The following is a 17,785-nucleotide window of genomic DNA, read 5'->3' as shown; positions in this document are numbered from 1 at the left end:
GGAACAGGGCCTGGTACTTTTAAGTGCTATCTAAGTGTTAGCTATTATTGTTGCTGTAATTTCTACCCCCTAGGATGATGTTAGAAATACTTTCATGGGGGGATCCCTGGGTGGCGCAGCGGTTTGGCGCCTGCCTTTGGCCCAGGGCGCGATCCTGGAGACCCGGGATCGAATCCCACATCGGGCTCCCGGTGCATGGAGCCTGCTTCTCCCTCTGCCTGTGTCTCTGCCTCTCTCTCTCTCTCTGTGACTATCATAAACAAATAAAAAAAAAAAAAAAAAAAAAAAAAAAAAAAAAAAAAAGAAATACTTTCATGCTATATTTCTGCTGCATTCAGTCCCTTTAACGGATGGCCAGCTGATATAAAATAATTCAATCATTCCTGTAAACATTCAAGAAAACTATGATATTTAAATTTTTTTTAAAAAAATTTAGAGACAGAGAGAGAGAGTGCACATGCATGTGCACAAGAGTGGGGAGGGGCAGGGGGAAAGAGAAAGACAGAATCTCAGCCAGACTGTCCACTGAGCACTGAGGCCGGGCAGGGAGGCTCAATCTCAAGACCCTCAGATCATGACCTGAGCCAAAATCAAGAGTAGGACACTTAACCAATGGAGCCACTCAAATACCCCGAAAACTATGATATTTTTTTAAAAAAATGTTTTTAAAGATTTTATTTATTTATTCATGAGAAACACAGAGATACAAAGAGAGGCAGAGACACAGGCAGAGGGAGAAGCAAGGCTCCATGCAGGGAGCCCAACATGGCACTAGATCCCAGGTCCCCAGGATCACACCCCAAGGTGCAGCCGGCGTTAAACCACTGTACCACTGGGGCTGCCTGAAAACTATGATATTTTAAAAAGCTACACTGATTAATATTTAGAAGTAGAAAAACTCAAAGTCATAATAGTCACTATTTCATGATATGGCAAGATTATAAAATTTCATATAACCGATATGATTATATCAGTGTTGGTCATGCTAAGATTCATAAAACAATTACAGTTTGACAGACATCGTGGTATTTTACATTTGCCATATTCTCCTTAGTGACTCCATGAGATGGGCATTCTTATTTTGTCATTTGCTCAAAGAGGAAAAAGGCTCAAAGAATTTGGTAACTTGAATAAGGAATTAACCAGTTGTAAGTATCCCAGACTAGATTTGAATCCAGGCATTCTGACCTCCATATTTGTACTATATTTTTGAGGTTATGACAGGCAACTGAAATAATGTGTAGTGATCTGCAAATCAAAATTTAAAACAGAATGACCAATTTCCAGGAATTATGCCCAAAAACTCTGTAGCAAAGCAAAATATTCTTCATCAGATCCTCAGTAATTTGATAATGTATATTTCACCCAAGATCAACAGGTAAAATAAAATCATAATCAAGAAGATGTTTTATAGAGTTCAGAACCCAAGAGACATGTTAGCATTCGTTACCATTTTTGTGGAATCCTAGACTTGAGACTGCTGAGAGTCTCAAAGCACAATCAGATGTTGGCTAACACTAGGGTTTTGTTAACTCAAAACTTAGGGGCAGAAACTGAGCAAAATTTCTTTACATAAAATACTCATTTCATATCAACTGTCCAGAGAGATGGGTGATAAAGCTGCAAATGAAAAGTAAACTAAGACATTCATCTAATATCTTCTTATATTTGTTCATTAAATTTATTCAGAATATAATTGAGTAATTTGGGTTCTAGGCAGCTGGGGATCGTATAGAGACCAAGACAAGCATTGCTCCTGCTGTTGGAGAGACTGTTCTGATGAAGAAAGCAGAAGATAGATAGATGATAGATAGATAGATAGATAGATAGATAGATAGACTAATAAAATAATCCTTATGAAGGAAATAGTGAGGAGAGTCAGAGAATCTCTAAGAGCAGAGTTAGGGAAAGTGACTTCAGACAGAGCAAGCATAAAAGATCTATATTCAAAAATGACATTCAAGCTGACTAAAAAATGAACAAAAACAAGGAAAAGGGTTCCAAGCACAGAAAACCTGCAGGATTCATCATCAGGTGCACATCTCCAAAGAAACTATTTAAATGTTCCTTTCTCTCTCCTAACGTCTTCTGATACTTCCAAATCTGTTTTCATTTATTTTATTTTATTTTATTTTTTTCTGTTTTCATTTATGCACTTCATTCATGAACTTCCTTGAGACCATGAACAACATCTGGATCATCTTCATTATCCTGATAGTTCACACAATGCCTTGACATAATGGGCACTCAAAAAGATATTTGAGGGCCAAGTAAATAAACAGATGAATGAAAGGTTAACAATTAATCTGGAAAGTTTCCTAAAAAGAAATTTTAAAACTTACGGTTCAGGGTAATGTCAGCAAAAATAGCAGAGTTAAGGACTCCCAAAATTCTCTCTTTAAAATCAATGAAAATCTGATAAAAATTGTCAGAATCAACTTTTTCAGAACTTTGGGAATTAACCAAAGGCTTCCAGCAACCCAGGGAATGTTTATCCAAGAAAAAGGACTAAATCTTGGTAAGAAGAGCAAGCTTAATAATTAACTTGCCCTATTCCCATCCCTCTCTCCATAGGTCCATGGTAGCCTTGAAAAACCGTAGCCTATAACCACAGTGCAAATAAGCAGCCCAGCAGCCAGCAGAGGGGATAGAATAAGACTGGAACTCTTCAAAACATCATTCCTAGGGAATTCTCATTATTTGACCTGTCTGGCAGTTCCCTGGAAGGTCCCACTTATAAGACTATCTTTATCTGACCTGACTTGGAATTCACACAGTGGAAAAAGTCTTTTCCCCATGGGTAGTGGCTGGAAACCCTTAAAGATAATTAACTTTCCAGCTACCCAAGGCAATAGATAACAGTTTGGACAAACAACAGGAAAACCAAAAGATTAAAATTGAATAGCCAGGGAATGAGATGTCCTAAGGGCTTTGAAAAGGTCCAATGTATTCCTGGGAATATAGAAATGAGTGCACTTGTGTAGCACTGCACAAACACCCAGGGCCTCATTCAGACTCAGGAAAGACCTAAAAAGGCTCTAAGGTCTGACCTACGGCTGACCTTGAGGTTCCGTACAAGTAGGAAATGAAAGTTAAGGCAGCACTGCCAACTGCCTAGTTAAGTTTTGAAGGCATGCTCCAATACACAAACAAAATCCAAAACATGCAAATATAAGAGTCTTATTGGTTCTTAGTATAAAGAAACCTTTGTTCAACTATTAGCTGAATACTAAACTAACCAAGCAGAAACATATGTGGCCACACATGATAATATAAAATGTATAGAATTAGTTAATGAAAGTCAATAAACATACAAACAAGAGCTGTGACAAGCAGCAACAGCAATCCTGAGGAAAACGAGAATCAGATTTCAGAGTTGCCGCATTGTATTATTTAAAACATTCAGTTTTCAAAAAAATGCAAGACATGCAATGAGAAATATGCAATAATACATGGAACAAGAAAATATAGACCATACACAGGGGAAAAAGCAATCAGTAGAAACTCCCTGAAAAAAAACAGATGTTGGACTTACTAAAAAAAGAGAAAAAAAAGACTTTAAGATATTTTAAATACATTTAAAGACTTTAAGAAAAATTAAGTTTAAAGAACAAAATAAAAAGTATTGGTAAAAAGATATAAATTATAAATAAAGATGAGGACAGAAAAAAAGAAATAGTAAATAGAAAAGTGATACAAAAAAAAAATCTTTGAAAACAATACTGACGATCCTTTAGCTATACTGACCATGAAAAAATGAGAGATTACACAATTATTAATATCATGAATGAGGAGATACTTTTCTAATGATTTTACAGAAATAAAAAAAGATTGTGGTTAATAATATGAACAGTTATTTTTTTTTATTTTTTTATTCATGATAGTCACACAGAGAGAGAGAGAGAGAGAGAGAGAGAGGCAGAGACACAGGCAGAGGGAGAAGCAGGCTCCATGCACTGGGAGCCTGACATGGGATTCGATCCGGAGTCTCCAGGATCGCATCCTGGGCCAAAGGCAGGCTCCAAACCGTTGCGCCACCCAGGGATCCCAATATGAACAGTTATATATAACAAGTTAAATAACCTAGGTGAGATGGACAAATTACTTAAAAAAGACACAAACTACAAAACTGACCCAAGAAAAAGTAGATATTTCTCACTTTGGCTGCACACAAAGTAAATTTAGAACAATAAAGGGAAGATTAACATAGTCCCTGAGTAAGGAAGACACGCAAATTCATTCAGTGCCCCTATTTTTCTGAGGATGTAATGTAGAGCTTTGATGACCAGTTAACAACACTGTATTATGCATATGAAAGTTGACAAGAAAATATTTCTTAAAGGTTTGCATCAAAAGAAAAAAAATCATAAATGTGTGATAATGGATGTTAACTAAATTTACTGTGGTGATAATTTCATAACATGCATATATTAAATCATGATATTGTACATCTAAAACTAATACAATGTCAGTTATATTTCAATTAAAAAAGGAAATATAGACCTGTAACAAGTAGAGTGATTTAATTAATCAAAAACTGCTCTCAAAGAAAATGTCTTCACCAGATCACTTCACTGGTGAATCTATCATATGATTAAGGAATGATTAACATCATCAATCCTTTGCAAACTCTTCCAAGAAATATAAGTGAATACTACTGAAGTCATTCTATAAAGTCAGAATTATCCTGATTCCAAATCCAGACAAACATAAGAAAACTTAAGATTGATATCCCTAATTAATATAGATGTAAAAATTCCTAAATTTCCTTAGTAAAATACTAATAAACTGAATCCAAGAACATAAAAATTATATGTGTTTTATGGATATAAATACATATATAATATAGATATTTTATATCCATAAAAATTGTACATATTATATCACATGACTACATAGCATTTATCTCAGGAATGCAAGGGCAGTTCAATGTGTGAAAATCAATTAATGTAAAACATCATGATACAAAATAAAACATTATGCTAAGTGAAAAAAGCCAGACACAAAGGACCAATTATTCAATAGCAGCTTTTACCCTTAGCCTTATTTTATAAGAAAGTTGAGCAACATGCCTGGGATAGACTAGTGGTGACTGTTGAGGCCACAGAGATCTGACGAAGTGTCTAGGTCACTAAACACATCTCCTAGAAAGAAAAGGTGATCTTATAAAGCATTAAGAATGGGAGAATTGCCATATTGAGTCAGGTTCTTGTTCCATGCACTCTAATGTACTTTCTTTGACAAGGTCCTATGTATGGGCATATGGATATCTCCTTTGATATCTACCTCCAAAGAGTGAGTAGCCTCCTCTCACATCTAAGTTCCTGAGCTACATCTTAAACATGAATTGATCTAAATTGCTTCCGTATAAACACAGCAAAACACATGATACTTTATGTAAATTGTTTTCAAGTTTGCAAGAGTCATAAACTGAAAGCATTTACACGTATGGACTTTTTGCACTGGTATTGCTATTTGAAGGAGCATTTGTCTGTCGGGGAGAACAGTGGGTTCTAAAAATAAACTAGACTGTAGAAAAAGAATAAAGGTTTCATCTTTTTCCTTTGAAGTATGTTCAAGAGTTCAAGATTCAAGTATTAAAGACATTCAGATGAATGTAGCACTTCTGTTGTAACCTTTGTGTTAGACAGGCTGCCTGCATTATCTCCGTGATCCCATAATACTTCTTGATTTCCTAAAGACCAGGACTTTGGAGAACCCTAAATGAGGAGAAGACTCTAAAAAAGAAATGGTAAAGTCGGATATGTAACAATCAAGGATGTATTCCCTTTTATCATTTGTAGACATGCAGGCATGCACATTTCTATTAGCTTTGTAGAGGTTAAGTTCCATGAAGGTAAGTAGTTTTCTCTTTACTTCACTAACATATCACCAGAATCTAACTCATCATCATTGTTGATACTCAGTGATTCCAATCCTCACCATTTCTATGAGATAAGATTCAAGGCTCAGAGACAGTATGGTTTAGATAGTCATGTTGATCAAGCCAATTTGCTTTTTGGTTTAATTCAATAAGAAGCAGTAGAAAGTAAGGAAAAACTTTCAAATAAAATATTCTCAGCAATCATGATGCGGTGGGAGGAGCTGTTAATTGGCATCATATCTTTTGTCCTACCAGTATATTGTTTTCTTCCAAGTCATTTATTATTCTTTTTGTATCAGAATACACAATTTGACATATTTAGGTTTTTCAAAGATGCTACTTCCAAACAGGTCAAATCATGCTAAATAAATAAGTAGTTGAGTGCTCTCTGCATTCAAGCTTATTTCTGCTTTTCATATATTTTTAAAAAGATTTTATTTATTTATTCATGAGAGACACAGAGAGAGAGAGAGGCAGAGACACAGGCAGAGGGAGAAGCAGGCTCCCTGCAGGGAGCCTGATGTGGGACTTGATTCCAGGACCCCGGGATCACGACCTCAGCCAAAGGCAGATGCTCAACCACTGAGCCACCCTGGCATCCCTATCTTTGCTTTTTAAAACAGATGACAACTGAAGAGTCCAAATTTGAACTAAAAAAAAATGCAAGGTAGCAATCCCCATCTACAGTTCTAATCCCTCAAATCTCTAACTTTTAAAACAATTGCTTTAATGACAAAACCTTACCTGACATCTGTGTTATGTATTTTATACCCTGAAACACACAACAACTTGTGTTCAATTTTGGATTCTGTTTAATTTCTGTAAGTTTCTGGGCAGTTAGCTTTGCCTGTTACACGTGACAAACACACATTATTAGATATCTCTTCAACTATGTAAGTGAATTCAGGTTTAGTACCTGCTGTGCCAAACACAGAAGATACGCCTTCCATAATGGTCTTGTGGATACTGGGATGAGAGAGGACAAATGCAAGTGTCCAGAACGCAACCTTAAAAAAACAAAACAAAAAACACGAATCAAACAATACAAACTTCTTTGAAAATGAATAAAAACATCTGTAGTATTAGCTATAAACATGAAAAGAAACCAGGAAAATGTTTAAATTAAACTTAAAACCATGTTAGTACAGAGAATTTTTGAAAACCACTAGATTTTTATGTACAAGAGAGATGTTATATATACCTCTGAGAGGTCAAATCTATAATTTTATTCTGTCACTATAGTTTAACTCTGTTGTTTATACAGATTAAATTATCTTTGCTACAAAATGAGGCAGGATTTTTTTTACAAATGCATGTTATAAAATATTATATATGCATACATTAAATATTCAGAAACAATGAATTAGGACATTTAAAATGTTAATCCAAAATAAAATATTTTTAAAAATTTGCTTTTCATGAAATAGAAATAAATGAGCAAATCACTTATTTATCATTGCAAATTCTCTTTACATCAAAGAAAACTGTTTCGTATCTTTCCTCACTGTGGTATTACAAGGTAAAATTATACTGCCATACATCTCAAAAATTAACTTTCCACTAACTTGGGCAGGTGTTTTTCCTTCTATTTTTAGGTTGCACAACAAAGGAACCTATATAAAATCAATAAAAGAAGTTTGGGTTTCCCTTTTGTCTTTTCTGGAAACATGTATTGCAAAAGAAATTTCATCTAGGAAAATCAGTCCTGAAAGACTCAGACAATACTTAATATTTAAAACACTTAAGGTTTTTTGTCTCTTTTGTGAGGCAACTTTAAATGTCTTTAAATAATCCCAATACTCCCCTCTGTGGTCAAAAAAGGAAGAGCAACTGTCTGAAGGGAAGCCCTCAAACAAGCCAAATTTCATACTCCTCATGGTTTTCCCCCCTGGGGCATGAAACCTGACAGTGCCAGGGTAAATGTGGTACTGTGTACATAAACAGAGTGAATGGGAGAACCATGGCATGGCCACCACCACCTGGAGAGCCTCCTTCTGTGGCATTATCCAGTTTACCAAAGACTTACCCTAAAGATCATCCAGTCCATTTTACAGTAGAAGAAACAGGCTCAGAAAGCACTCTTCTCTTGTCTACCCACTCAGGCCCCTTCTACTACTATCTATGGATACAAGTGCTGAATTACTGGATTTAATTAATAACCACTCCATACTCAATTCATCTTATTTAAAGGGTCAGAGTTCTTATTAGGGGGAAAGAGAGGTTAGTGATAGCATACAGATTTTCAGTTGTACAAAAACGGTTCAGAGTTATTATACTAACAAGTGCTTAGAGTCTTAAAGATTCACAAAAATTGGGTAATACTTATTTTTTATAATGAACACAGGGAATTCAGCTAAATTATAAATGGCTGCACAAAGGTGCTATATATCATTTTTAAATTTGGTAAAAAACTCAATTATTTTTTTAAAAAGAAAAGTCACATAAAAGACAGTAATGAGTAAATATGAAGTTTACATGTATTACCGAAACAACAAACAAGAATAAATGACCTCGAGATCTTTGTGCATGCCCAGGTAAAAACTGCTCCCCAAGGTGCCAATTAGTATTTTGCCGAAGAGATCAAGTCCATGCCGAGGGCCACTCAAGAAGGGGAAGAGGGCTCACTTAACTTCACAAGCAGCCACTGCAATCCTTTTGGAGAGGTAAGAATAAAGGAAAGAAGGGAGAAGGAGGACACCCCTGACCTTATAGAAGAAGATGAAGTGGGTATGTTTTTCAGCATCAATTATTCCTCCATGCAAAGAAAGATTTAACAAATACTGATGGAGTCTCTATAACACATTAGTCTTCTACAATCATGGTAAACACAAATATGTGTCAGATATCATTCCTGCCCAAAGAACTTTCATGTCTAATTGGGGATATGAAATACAGTCAGGAGGAAAAAGAACTCAGTGTGCAGGCAATGGGTGTAACAGACAACACAGACTGTGGGAGCTGAGGGTAAGGCGGGATGGGGTGGGGTGGGGGTTATGGTCAGTACTGAAAGGATTCAGAAAGAGCTTGGGAGGAACAATACCAAAGATAAAAATGTCAGCAGTGAGACTGGTTCTGGAAAAAATGTTCCTAAAAAGTTTATTTGGCAGGAATCTCTTGGAACTTGGAAATGGTTTTCCCATACAAATGATTTTGCAAATTATGGTTAATATTTTGCGCCAGTCTACCAAAATTCACCTCAACCATAATGGAACCTTCTGGAGACCTGTCTTGTCCCAAGCCTATCTGAAGCCTGAGCTCTCAGTTCCACGGGCCTTGAGGCAGAGCCCAGAATGGGAGAAAAGAGAAGACATAGGCATGAAGAAAGGGCAGGTCCCATCACCTGTCCCTCTGGCAGGGCTTTTATTCTCTAGGCAGAGGCGGGAGATCACATAGAAGCTGGACAGCAGTGGCTACTCCTACCCTGGGGCATTGTTTTGGAAGTCAGGGCAGTTTATTATTAATGGGTCATTGAAAGCAACGACTGCAACAATGGCCTTAATTTTTATAAAAGATGAAATCTGACATTGAGCACCTTCTTTGTTCCAGGGACTGTGAGCCACATTCCATATCTTAAAAATACAATGCTCATGACCATCCTCTGAGGTAGATAACATTAATCCTATTTTATAGATAAGAACACTGAGGTTTGGAGAGGTTAAACAATTGGTTCACTGTCACCCAGCACTGGGATTTGGCCTTGTGCCTGACTCTAAAGCCTTTCCAGGGTCTCTGCCTGCACACCAGCTGTCTCTTGGAGGTGCCAACAAGAGCAAGCAAGATGGAACTTTCATCAGACACTTTCTTTCTGAAATTAATGATTTAAATCCTTTCAGGCAAGTGCCAGGAACAAATTCCAAAGAACTGACTTCCCCTGAGTCAGATCAATGGGGCTTTGTGTCCCTTTCTTCTGGAGGATCTCTCTAATGAGATCTTGAAAATTAATCCTGTGACAGGAGTGGCTGTTTTGTTGCTGCTTTGGGAGCTGTTCTGACATTTGCCTTTTAATTTTGCTATAGCTTAATCAGTATCCAAGAAAACTATGTAAGGAGAAATCAGGGCATAATATCAGAGGCATATAAAGAAGGAGAAAGGATTAGAAATTTTTATTTGCCTGTGCCAGATGAAGTACATATGGCTGACACACGTTTGAGCAGAGACCAGAGTTTCTATTTCTGCTTTCACCCAATCAGTTTTACAACACATGAAAAGAAACTAGACTATCAGTACTTACAAAGCCTTCACTTAGGAGGAAGGAGAATTTAATAATACCTAAAATATCCTTCTTCTATTTGTTAGAAGAAACAAAGAAAATGTCCACATTTATCATTAGAGATGGGCTGAATATTCCTGTTTAGTAGAAAACAAATATGTAAAAAAGGTTACCCTTTAATTCCTCAAATAATGTAAGTGCAGCTTAAGCTAATGTAAAATCCTCACTAATATGCATCAAACAAGAAGTGGCCAACATACCACATGGCTTTAATCTAGTTCATAACAGCTTTAAAAAGAAACTGTTAAAAAGTATCTGCTCTCCTTAGTATTGTGAATTCCAATGTCACCATCTCTATTCATGGGGAAGCTTACAGGACCAAGATGCCAAGTAACACAAACAGGAATGGTGCACAGAAGGAGAACGGGTGGAGGCGGGGGACAAAGAACTACTATTCGCTGGGTACCAGCTGGGGTTTATCTCACTGAATCCTCACAACCACCTTGTAGAGAAAGGAGGGTGGCCATTCATTAAGTACTCAGGTCCTAGAACCATATCAGGAGTTGTATTATCCCTTTGTTACCCATAAGGAAATGGAGGCTGAGGGTTTAAAGATCTCCATGAGGTTCTATAGCTCTGGTGCAGGGTATCTTGATTCAAGCCCCATTCTATCTCAGACTATCCATTTACCTACTCTCTCCCCAATAAAATGTTAGAGTCAAGACTTCCTCATCTTTGCAGCACCAACACTAAGCATGTTTGTTGCCTGACAAAGAAAGTGCTCCATAGGCAGGTGTTGTCACAACTGACCCCAGAAAGCAAGCTTTACCCTTAGCCTGCTATAAGCAGCCTTGCAGAGGGCAGAATTTACTTAACATCTCGGCTTTGCCTCCTCTGTGGTATTATTAGATTTCACTCTGCAGTCAGTTTTGTTTTTCTATCTCACAACCAAATCCACTGTAGCCTTTTTCTTTCCCATAATAGAGAATTGAAAAGATTGGAAAAAAAGGAAAGAAAAATGAAGGAAAAAATTGAAATTGCAATAGACAGAAATGTAACCATTCCTTCACTTATACTTACAGGGACAGCATTTGACAGAGAAGCCCAAAGTAGTAAGAGCCCATAATTGGGGCTCTTTTCTTCCTTTCTTTCCATCTCTACAATATCCAGCATAGTCTGCATCAGTGTCTGTTTAAAAGAAATACATATCATCAAACCACACCTATGTGACAAAGACTGATATTAATAAACAAAGACCATGCAGTTTTCCTTAATCTCAAATATATTATTTCTGCCATTCCTACATTTGCAGCTTGAGGTATGCTAAGGGATTTATATACTTACTGTTGCATAGAAATTAGGAGTTGGGACTCTCTAGCACAACTGCTTTACAGCATTGGTTCAAATCCTAGCTTAGTTTTTTTTCTTTTTTCTTAAAGACTATTTTTTTTTATTTTTTTATTTATGATAGGCACACAGTGAGAGAGAGAGAGAGGCAGAGACATAGGCAGAGGGAGAAGCAGGCTCCATGCACCGGGAGCCTGATGTGGGATTCGATCCCGAGTCTCCAGGATCGTGCCCTGGGCCAAAGGCAGGCGCCAAACCGCTGCGCCACCCAGGGATCCCTCTTAAAGACTATTTTTTAGAGCAATTTTGAGTTTACAATAAAATTGAGAGGAAGGTACAAAGACTTCCCATATAACCCTTACCCCCACACATGCATAGAGCCTTCTCTATCAATATCATTCACCAAGATGGTATTTTTTTTTTTTTTAGCATGGATCAAGGACACAGACACATCATAATTACCTAAACTCCATAGTTTACCTTACCATAGTTCATTCTTGGCATTGTAAACTCTATAGGTTTGGACAAATGCATGATGATATATATCCACTATTATGATGTCATGCAAATTATTTTCACTGCCCTAAAAATCCTCTATGCTCTGCCAATATATTTCCTCCCTCCTTCCCCCAAAATCACTGATCTTTTTCTTTTCTCCACATCTTACATTTTCCAGAATGTCATATAGTTGAAATCATATATTATGTAGCCTTCTTAGATTGGCATCTTTCACTTATTTATGGTCCCTTAATGTCTTCTCATGGTTTGATAGCTCATTTTTTCTTAGTGCTGAATAATATCCCATTCCCTAGACGTATAGTTTATCTATTTACCTAATGAAGGATATCTTTGGTGGCTTCCAAGTTTGGCAATTATGAATAAAGCTATTATAAACATCCATATGTAGGTTTTTGTGTGGACATAAATTTTCAAATAATTTGGGCAAATAGCAAGGGGCACAATTACTAGATTTTATGGTTAAGAGTATGCTTTGTTTTGTAAGAAACCATCAAAGTGTCTGTACCATTCTGGATTCCCATCAACACTGAGTGAGAGGTCTTGTTGCTCCACGTCCTCACCAGCATTTGGTGGTGTCAGTGTTCCAGATCCTGGCTAGAATGAGTGTAGTGGTATCTCAGTGTTGTTTTCACTTGCATTTTCCTGATGACATATGATGTAGAGCATCTTTTCATATATTTTCCATTTTCTCTCATGGATTGTGTTTTTGATGTTATATCTCAATAGGTATGACCATACCCAAGGTCAACTAGGTTTTCTCCTATGTTATATTCTAGTAGTTTTATACTTTTGTATTTTACTATCCATGAACATAAAATATCTATCTACTTAGTTCTTTGGTTTTGTTCATTAGAGTTTTGTAGCATTCCACATACAGATCTTATATACCTTTTGTCAAGTTTATACCTAAGTATTTCATTTGGGGGGATACTAATGTAAATGGTATTGTGTTTCTAATTTCACACTCCACTCTTTCATTGTTGGTACATGGGAAAGCAATAAACTTCCGAATATTAACTTGTATCCTGCAAGTCTGCTATAATAGCTTGTTAGTTCCAGTAGTTTTTTGTTGATTTTCTTGGATTTTCTACATATATGATCATGACACCTGTGAAGAACAAGTTTTAAGTCTTCCTTTCCAATCTGTGTAACTTTTATTTCCTTTCTTGATTTATTACATAGGACTTTCAGTACTATGATGAAAAGGAGTTGTAAAGGGGGCATCTGGGTGGGTCAGTGGTTGAGGGTCTGCCTTTGGCTCAGGTCATGATCCCAGGATCCTGGGACTGAGTCCTGCATCAGGCTCCCCATGGGGAGCCTGCTTTTCCCCCTGCCTATGTCTCTGCCTCTGTGTCTCATGAATGAATAAATAAAATCTTAAAAAAAAAAAAAAAAGAAAGAAAGAAAGAAAGAAAGAAAGAAAGAAAGAAAGAAAGAAAGAAAGAAAGAAAAAGAGTGGTAAGGTAGCAAGGTAACCCTTGCTATGGGGTTCTGGTACCAATTTCTACTGTGTGTGTATATGTGTGTGGGGGGGGGAGGAATTCCAAACAACAATAAACAATACTCAGGACACTATCTGAGTAAACTATAATTCAACTTAGTTTAGTACAATTCTGACTCTATCTAACCAGAAATAACATGAGGTTCTACAGATTAAGGATTTAGTCCTACAAGACTATACTCTTACTCCAACCTCCCACCTACCTACCCTTCAGACACCAGTCACAGCTCAGGTGACTCACCTGTACTTCAGACCAACTGGCTACACATTGGAAGTTCCAACAACCTCCTCCCTAGGATTCAGATGCCAGCTGCAAGTCTACGCTGTTATCTGTATTTCTGACTGACTGGCTATATAAATCAGTTTCTCATGACCCCTTCCTCAGGTTCAATTAATTTGCTGAAGGGACTCACAGAAGTCAGAGAAACATTTTATTTACGGTATTACCAGCTTATCATAGAATGACAAAGGATACAGACATCCAGATAACCATACATAATCATTTCATTTATATATAAGCATACACAAGTGTGGATGTACATATATATATATATTAAACACACACACATATTTTTATCTGAATACATTGTTGCTATTATAATTTGAACAAATTGTCACCTGTTAGATCAATTAAGGAAAACAAATTTTTATTTCACCTTTACTTATTTCTTTGATGCTCTTCCCTTCTTTATGTAGCTCTGAGTTTCTGACCTATATTATTTTTCTTCTCTCTGAAGAACCCTCTTTAATATTTCTTGTATGGAAGGTCTACTCACAACAAACTCCCTCATTTTTTGTCTGTGAAAGCCTTTAATTCCCCTTTGCTTTTTTTTTTAAAATATTTTATTTATTTATTTATTTATTCATGAGAGACAGAGAGAAAGTGAGAGGCAGAGGCATAGGCAGAGGGAGAAGCAGGCTCCATGCAGGAAGCCCAATGTAGGATTTGATCCCGGGACTCCATGATCACACCCTGAGCCAAAGGCAGGTGGTCAACTGCTGAGGCACCCAGGGACCCCCTCTCCTTCACTTTTAAAGGATAATTTCACATGGTACAGAATTCCAGATTGGTGGAGATTTTTTTACTCACTACTCTTTTAGTTCACTCTACTGTATTTTTGCTTTGCATGGTTTCTAAGGAGAAGTCAGGTATAATTCTTATCTTTGTTCCTCTATAGGTATGGTGTTTTTCCTTCTGGCTTCTTTAGGATTTTTTAAATCTTTGTTTTCTTTTTGTTTGTTTGTTTGTTTGTTTGTTTTTAATTTTATTTTTTATTTATTTATGATAGGCACACAGTGAGAGAGAGAGAGAGGCAGAGACACAGCCAGAGGGAGAAGCAGGCTCCATGGACCGGGAGCCTGACGTGGGATTCGATCCCGAGTCTCCAGGATCGTGCCCTGGGCCAAAGGCAGGCGCCAAACCGCTGCGCCACCCAGGGATCCCTGTTTTTTTTTTTTAATTTAAAAATGATATGCTAAGGAATTTACATGCTTGGTGTTCTCTGAGCTTCCTGGATCTATGGTTTGGTGCCTGACATCAATTGGAAGAAAATTCTGTCATTATTGTTTCAAATAGTCCTTCTGTTCCTTCCTCCCTTTCTTCTTCTTCTTCTTCTCCTCCTCCTCCTCCTCCTCCTTCTTCTTTCTTCTTCTTCTTCTCCTTCTCCTTCTCCTTCTTCTTCTTCTTCTTCTAGTATCCCCTCCCCACTGTATGTATGCTATACCTTTTGTAGTTGTCCCACAGTTCCACAGTCTTTGGATATTCTATCCTATTTTTTTAAGTCTTTGTTCACTTTGCTTTTCAGTTTTGGGGGGATTCAACTGATATATCCTCTAGAGATTCTTTTCTCAGCTCTACCAGTCTACAAATAAGCCCATCAAAGGCATCCTTCATTTCTGTTACAGTGTTTATTATATATAGGATTTGATTTTGGTTCATTCTTAGGATTTCCATCTCTCTGGTTATACTGTCCACCTGTTCTGGCATGCTGTCCACTTTATGCATTAGAGCCCTTGGCATATTAATCACAGTTGTTTTAAAGTCCCAGTCTGATAATTCTAATGTTGGCCTGTTCAGCTTTCTACTTGTTGTTAGGATGGAGTGACAACTTCCAAGATCCTTATGTGTGGAACCAGAACCTGGCTTAGTTGTTCAAGGCCCGGGCAACTTTGGACCAGTTACTTTAAGCTCTGTGTCTCCATTTTGTCATCTATAAAATAGCATAACATAGTACCTACCTCATAGGATTGTTGTGAGAATTAAATCAGTTATCACCTATAAAGTACTTAACGCAAAACTCAGTACATATAATCATTTGGACAAATTTTTTAAATAAGCCCCTGGGTTTAGGAAAATGCAAGCAATACAGAAACAAGATATCTGGAACATTCCAGAGAAAACCCTTCCCTCATTTGCCATGAAGATTCTTAGCCTATATACCATGGAGAATGCACTGCCACACCAGGATAGAGTATAAATACCACAACATGCAGAGAACAGGTATTTGACTAGAATGGCACCAACCAAGATCAGAGCCCCATCCAAAGCTACCTAGGATTTCCCTCAGGTCATCACACAAATTCCATGAAAGCTTTCTTTTCACTGGGAGGTTTTCCAGTCATGCTTTAGTCAATAGTCATTCCCCATCATGGGGAAGAAATTCAGACACTGTAACATTTTCATTAAGTTACTCATGTATGTTGAATCTTAAATAACTTGGGTTAGGTGATAAAAATAATGGTAGCTAATGTCTAGAATTTGCTTGCTAAGGTAAATACTATTTTAAGTGCTTTACAAGTATTTAGCCATTTATTCCTCACCACAATTTGAAGAAGTAGATACTATTATCACCTTCACCATTTTACATTTGAGGAAACTAAAGCACAATTAAGTTAGGGAACTTTGCCAGGGACAGGTAGCTTTTCTGTGGTTGAGCTGGGATTCAAACCCTGTGAGCCTGGCCTGGCTCCAGAGCCCACACTCTTAGCTCCTGTACTATCCTGTGCCATGAGAGATACAGTCCACAACTCTCCTGGATTAGGGATTAAGAGAACTGTATTGTACCATCATGAAGGAGTTTTGCTTCAGATATTATAAGAATTAACTATTAAATCATTATTGGGGGCACCTGGGTGGCTCAGTGGTTGAGTGTCTGCCTTCACCTCAGTGTGTAATCCTTGGGCCCTGGGATTGATTCCTACATTGGGCTCCTTGCAGGGAGCCTGCTTCTCCCTCTGTCTATGTCTCTGCCTCTCTCTGTGTCTCTCATGAATAAATAAATATAATCTTTAAAAAATAAATAAAATAGATCGCTATCAGAGAAAATACATGATGAGAGAATATTACTGTTACTTACAAAGGCATATAATGTTTTAAAAGTGATTAACCACTCTAATCCTCAGCTTTCTGGTTTTAATAAGCTCCAGTTTTCCGGGTATTAGAGTTGTTGTGAAAAGTAAATGAGTCATGAATTTGTGAAATGTGTAATACTAGGCCTAGCACAGAGTAAGCTCTCCATAAACATTAGCGATGTCTTATTGTTTTTGTAACAATGGATTAGCAAAATTATAAATTATTTAAGTATAAACTTTATTTATGGCTAGTTTTTATCATACAACGTAAATTGTTACAACACAAAGTTTATATCTCATGGAAAATCCTATACATGGATTTCACCCTTTGGATATGCTATTCTGTAGATGAAATCTTAATTTTATTATTATTATTATTATTATTAAAGATTTTATTTATTCATGAGAGACACAGAGAGAGAGAGAGAGAGACAGAGACACAGGCAGAGAGAGAAGCAGGCTCCATGCAGGGAGCCCGACGTGGGACTCGATCCCAGGACTCCAGGATCACGCCCTAGGCCAAAGGCAGGCATTAAACCGCTGCGCCACCCAGGGATCCCAAAATCCTAATTTTAAATGAAAATACTAGCTTAATACATATATAGAATAATGAGGGAAAAATTATCACACTTAATGTTTATAATTTGATAAAATGTGTAATATTTCCAAAAAACAAAAACTTCTTCCAGTCTTCTGCTTAACTAGGCCACTGAAATCTACTTACACAGTAGAAGACAACAGAATCTTTTATTTTCTTCTTAGAATGCATTTTTAAAAAAAAATGGGTACAAAACACAAGCTCAGTGTGAACACTGCTGGAAGAAACAGAAATGATACACAAGAAAGTGAAAACTGCTCATGAATGATCAAACTGAGTTCTACCTCAAAGTCTTAAGCATTGGATTAGCTTCAGCAAAATTCAATATCTGTCTTTACTCAAATATAGAGTTAGAGTATATATGATCAAAAATGA

The 17,785-nt window shown here is 37.0% G+C and overlaps 1 protein-coding gene and 1 non-coding gene across 2 annotated transcripts in view; one reads left to right on the top strand and one right to left on the bottom strand.

The window, feature by feature from the left end:
- LOC121474005 (24-hydroxycholesterol 7-alpha-hydroxylase) overlaps positions 1-17,785 on the bottom strand; it is an 89,925-nt gene that overhangs the window by 52,620 nt on the left and 19,520 nt on the right. Inside the window, exons 6-7 of the mRNA XM_041726840.1 lie at positions 11,175-11,282; positions 6,801-6,891 (exon numbers count right to left, since the gene is read on the bottom strand). Coding sequence (XP_041582774.1) covers positions 6,801-6,891; positions 11,175-11,282 — 199 coding nt within the window. The remainder of the gene's footprint in view (positions 1-6,800; positions 6,892-11,174; positions 11,283-17,785) is intronic.
- On the top strand, positions 4,154-4,258 carry LOC121475126. Its single transcript, XR_005983626.1, has one exon. It is a non-coding gene; the product is annotated as a U6 spliceosomal RNA (small nuclear RNA).

Source organism: Vulpes lagopus, chromosome 1 (genome assembly GCF_018345385.1).
Source record: "Vulpes lagopus strain Blue_001 chromosome 1, ASM1834538v1, whole genome shotgun sequence".
Classification (NCBI taxonomy): Eukaryota; Metazoa; Chordata; class Mammalia; order Carnivora; family Canidae; genus Vulpes; species Vulpes lagopus.
The sequence above is the reverse complement of the archived record's forward strand: the minus strand, read 5'-3'. Positions and strand labels throughout refer to the sequence as shown.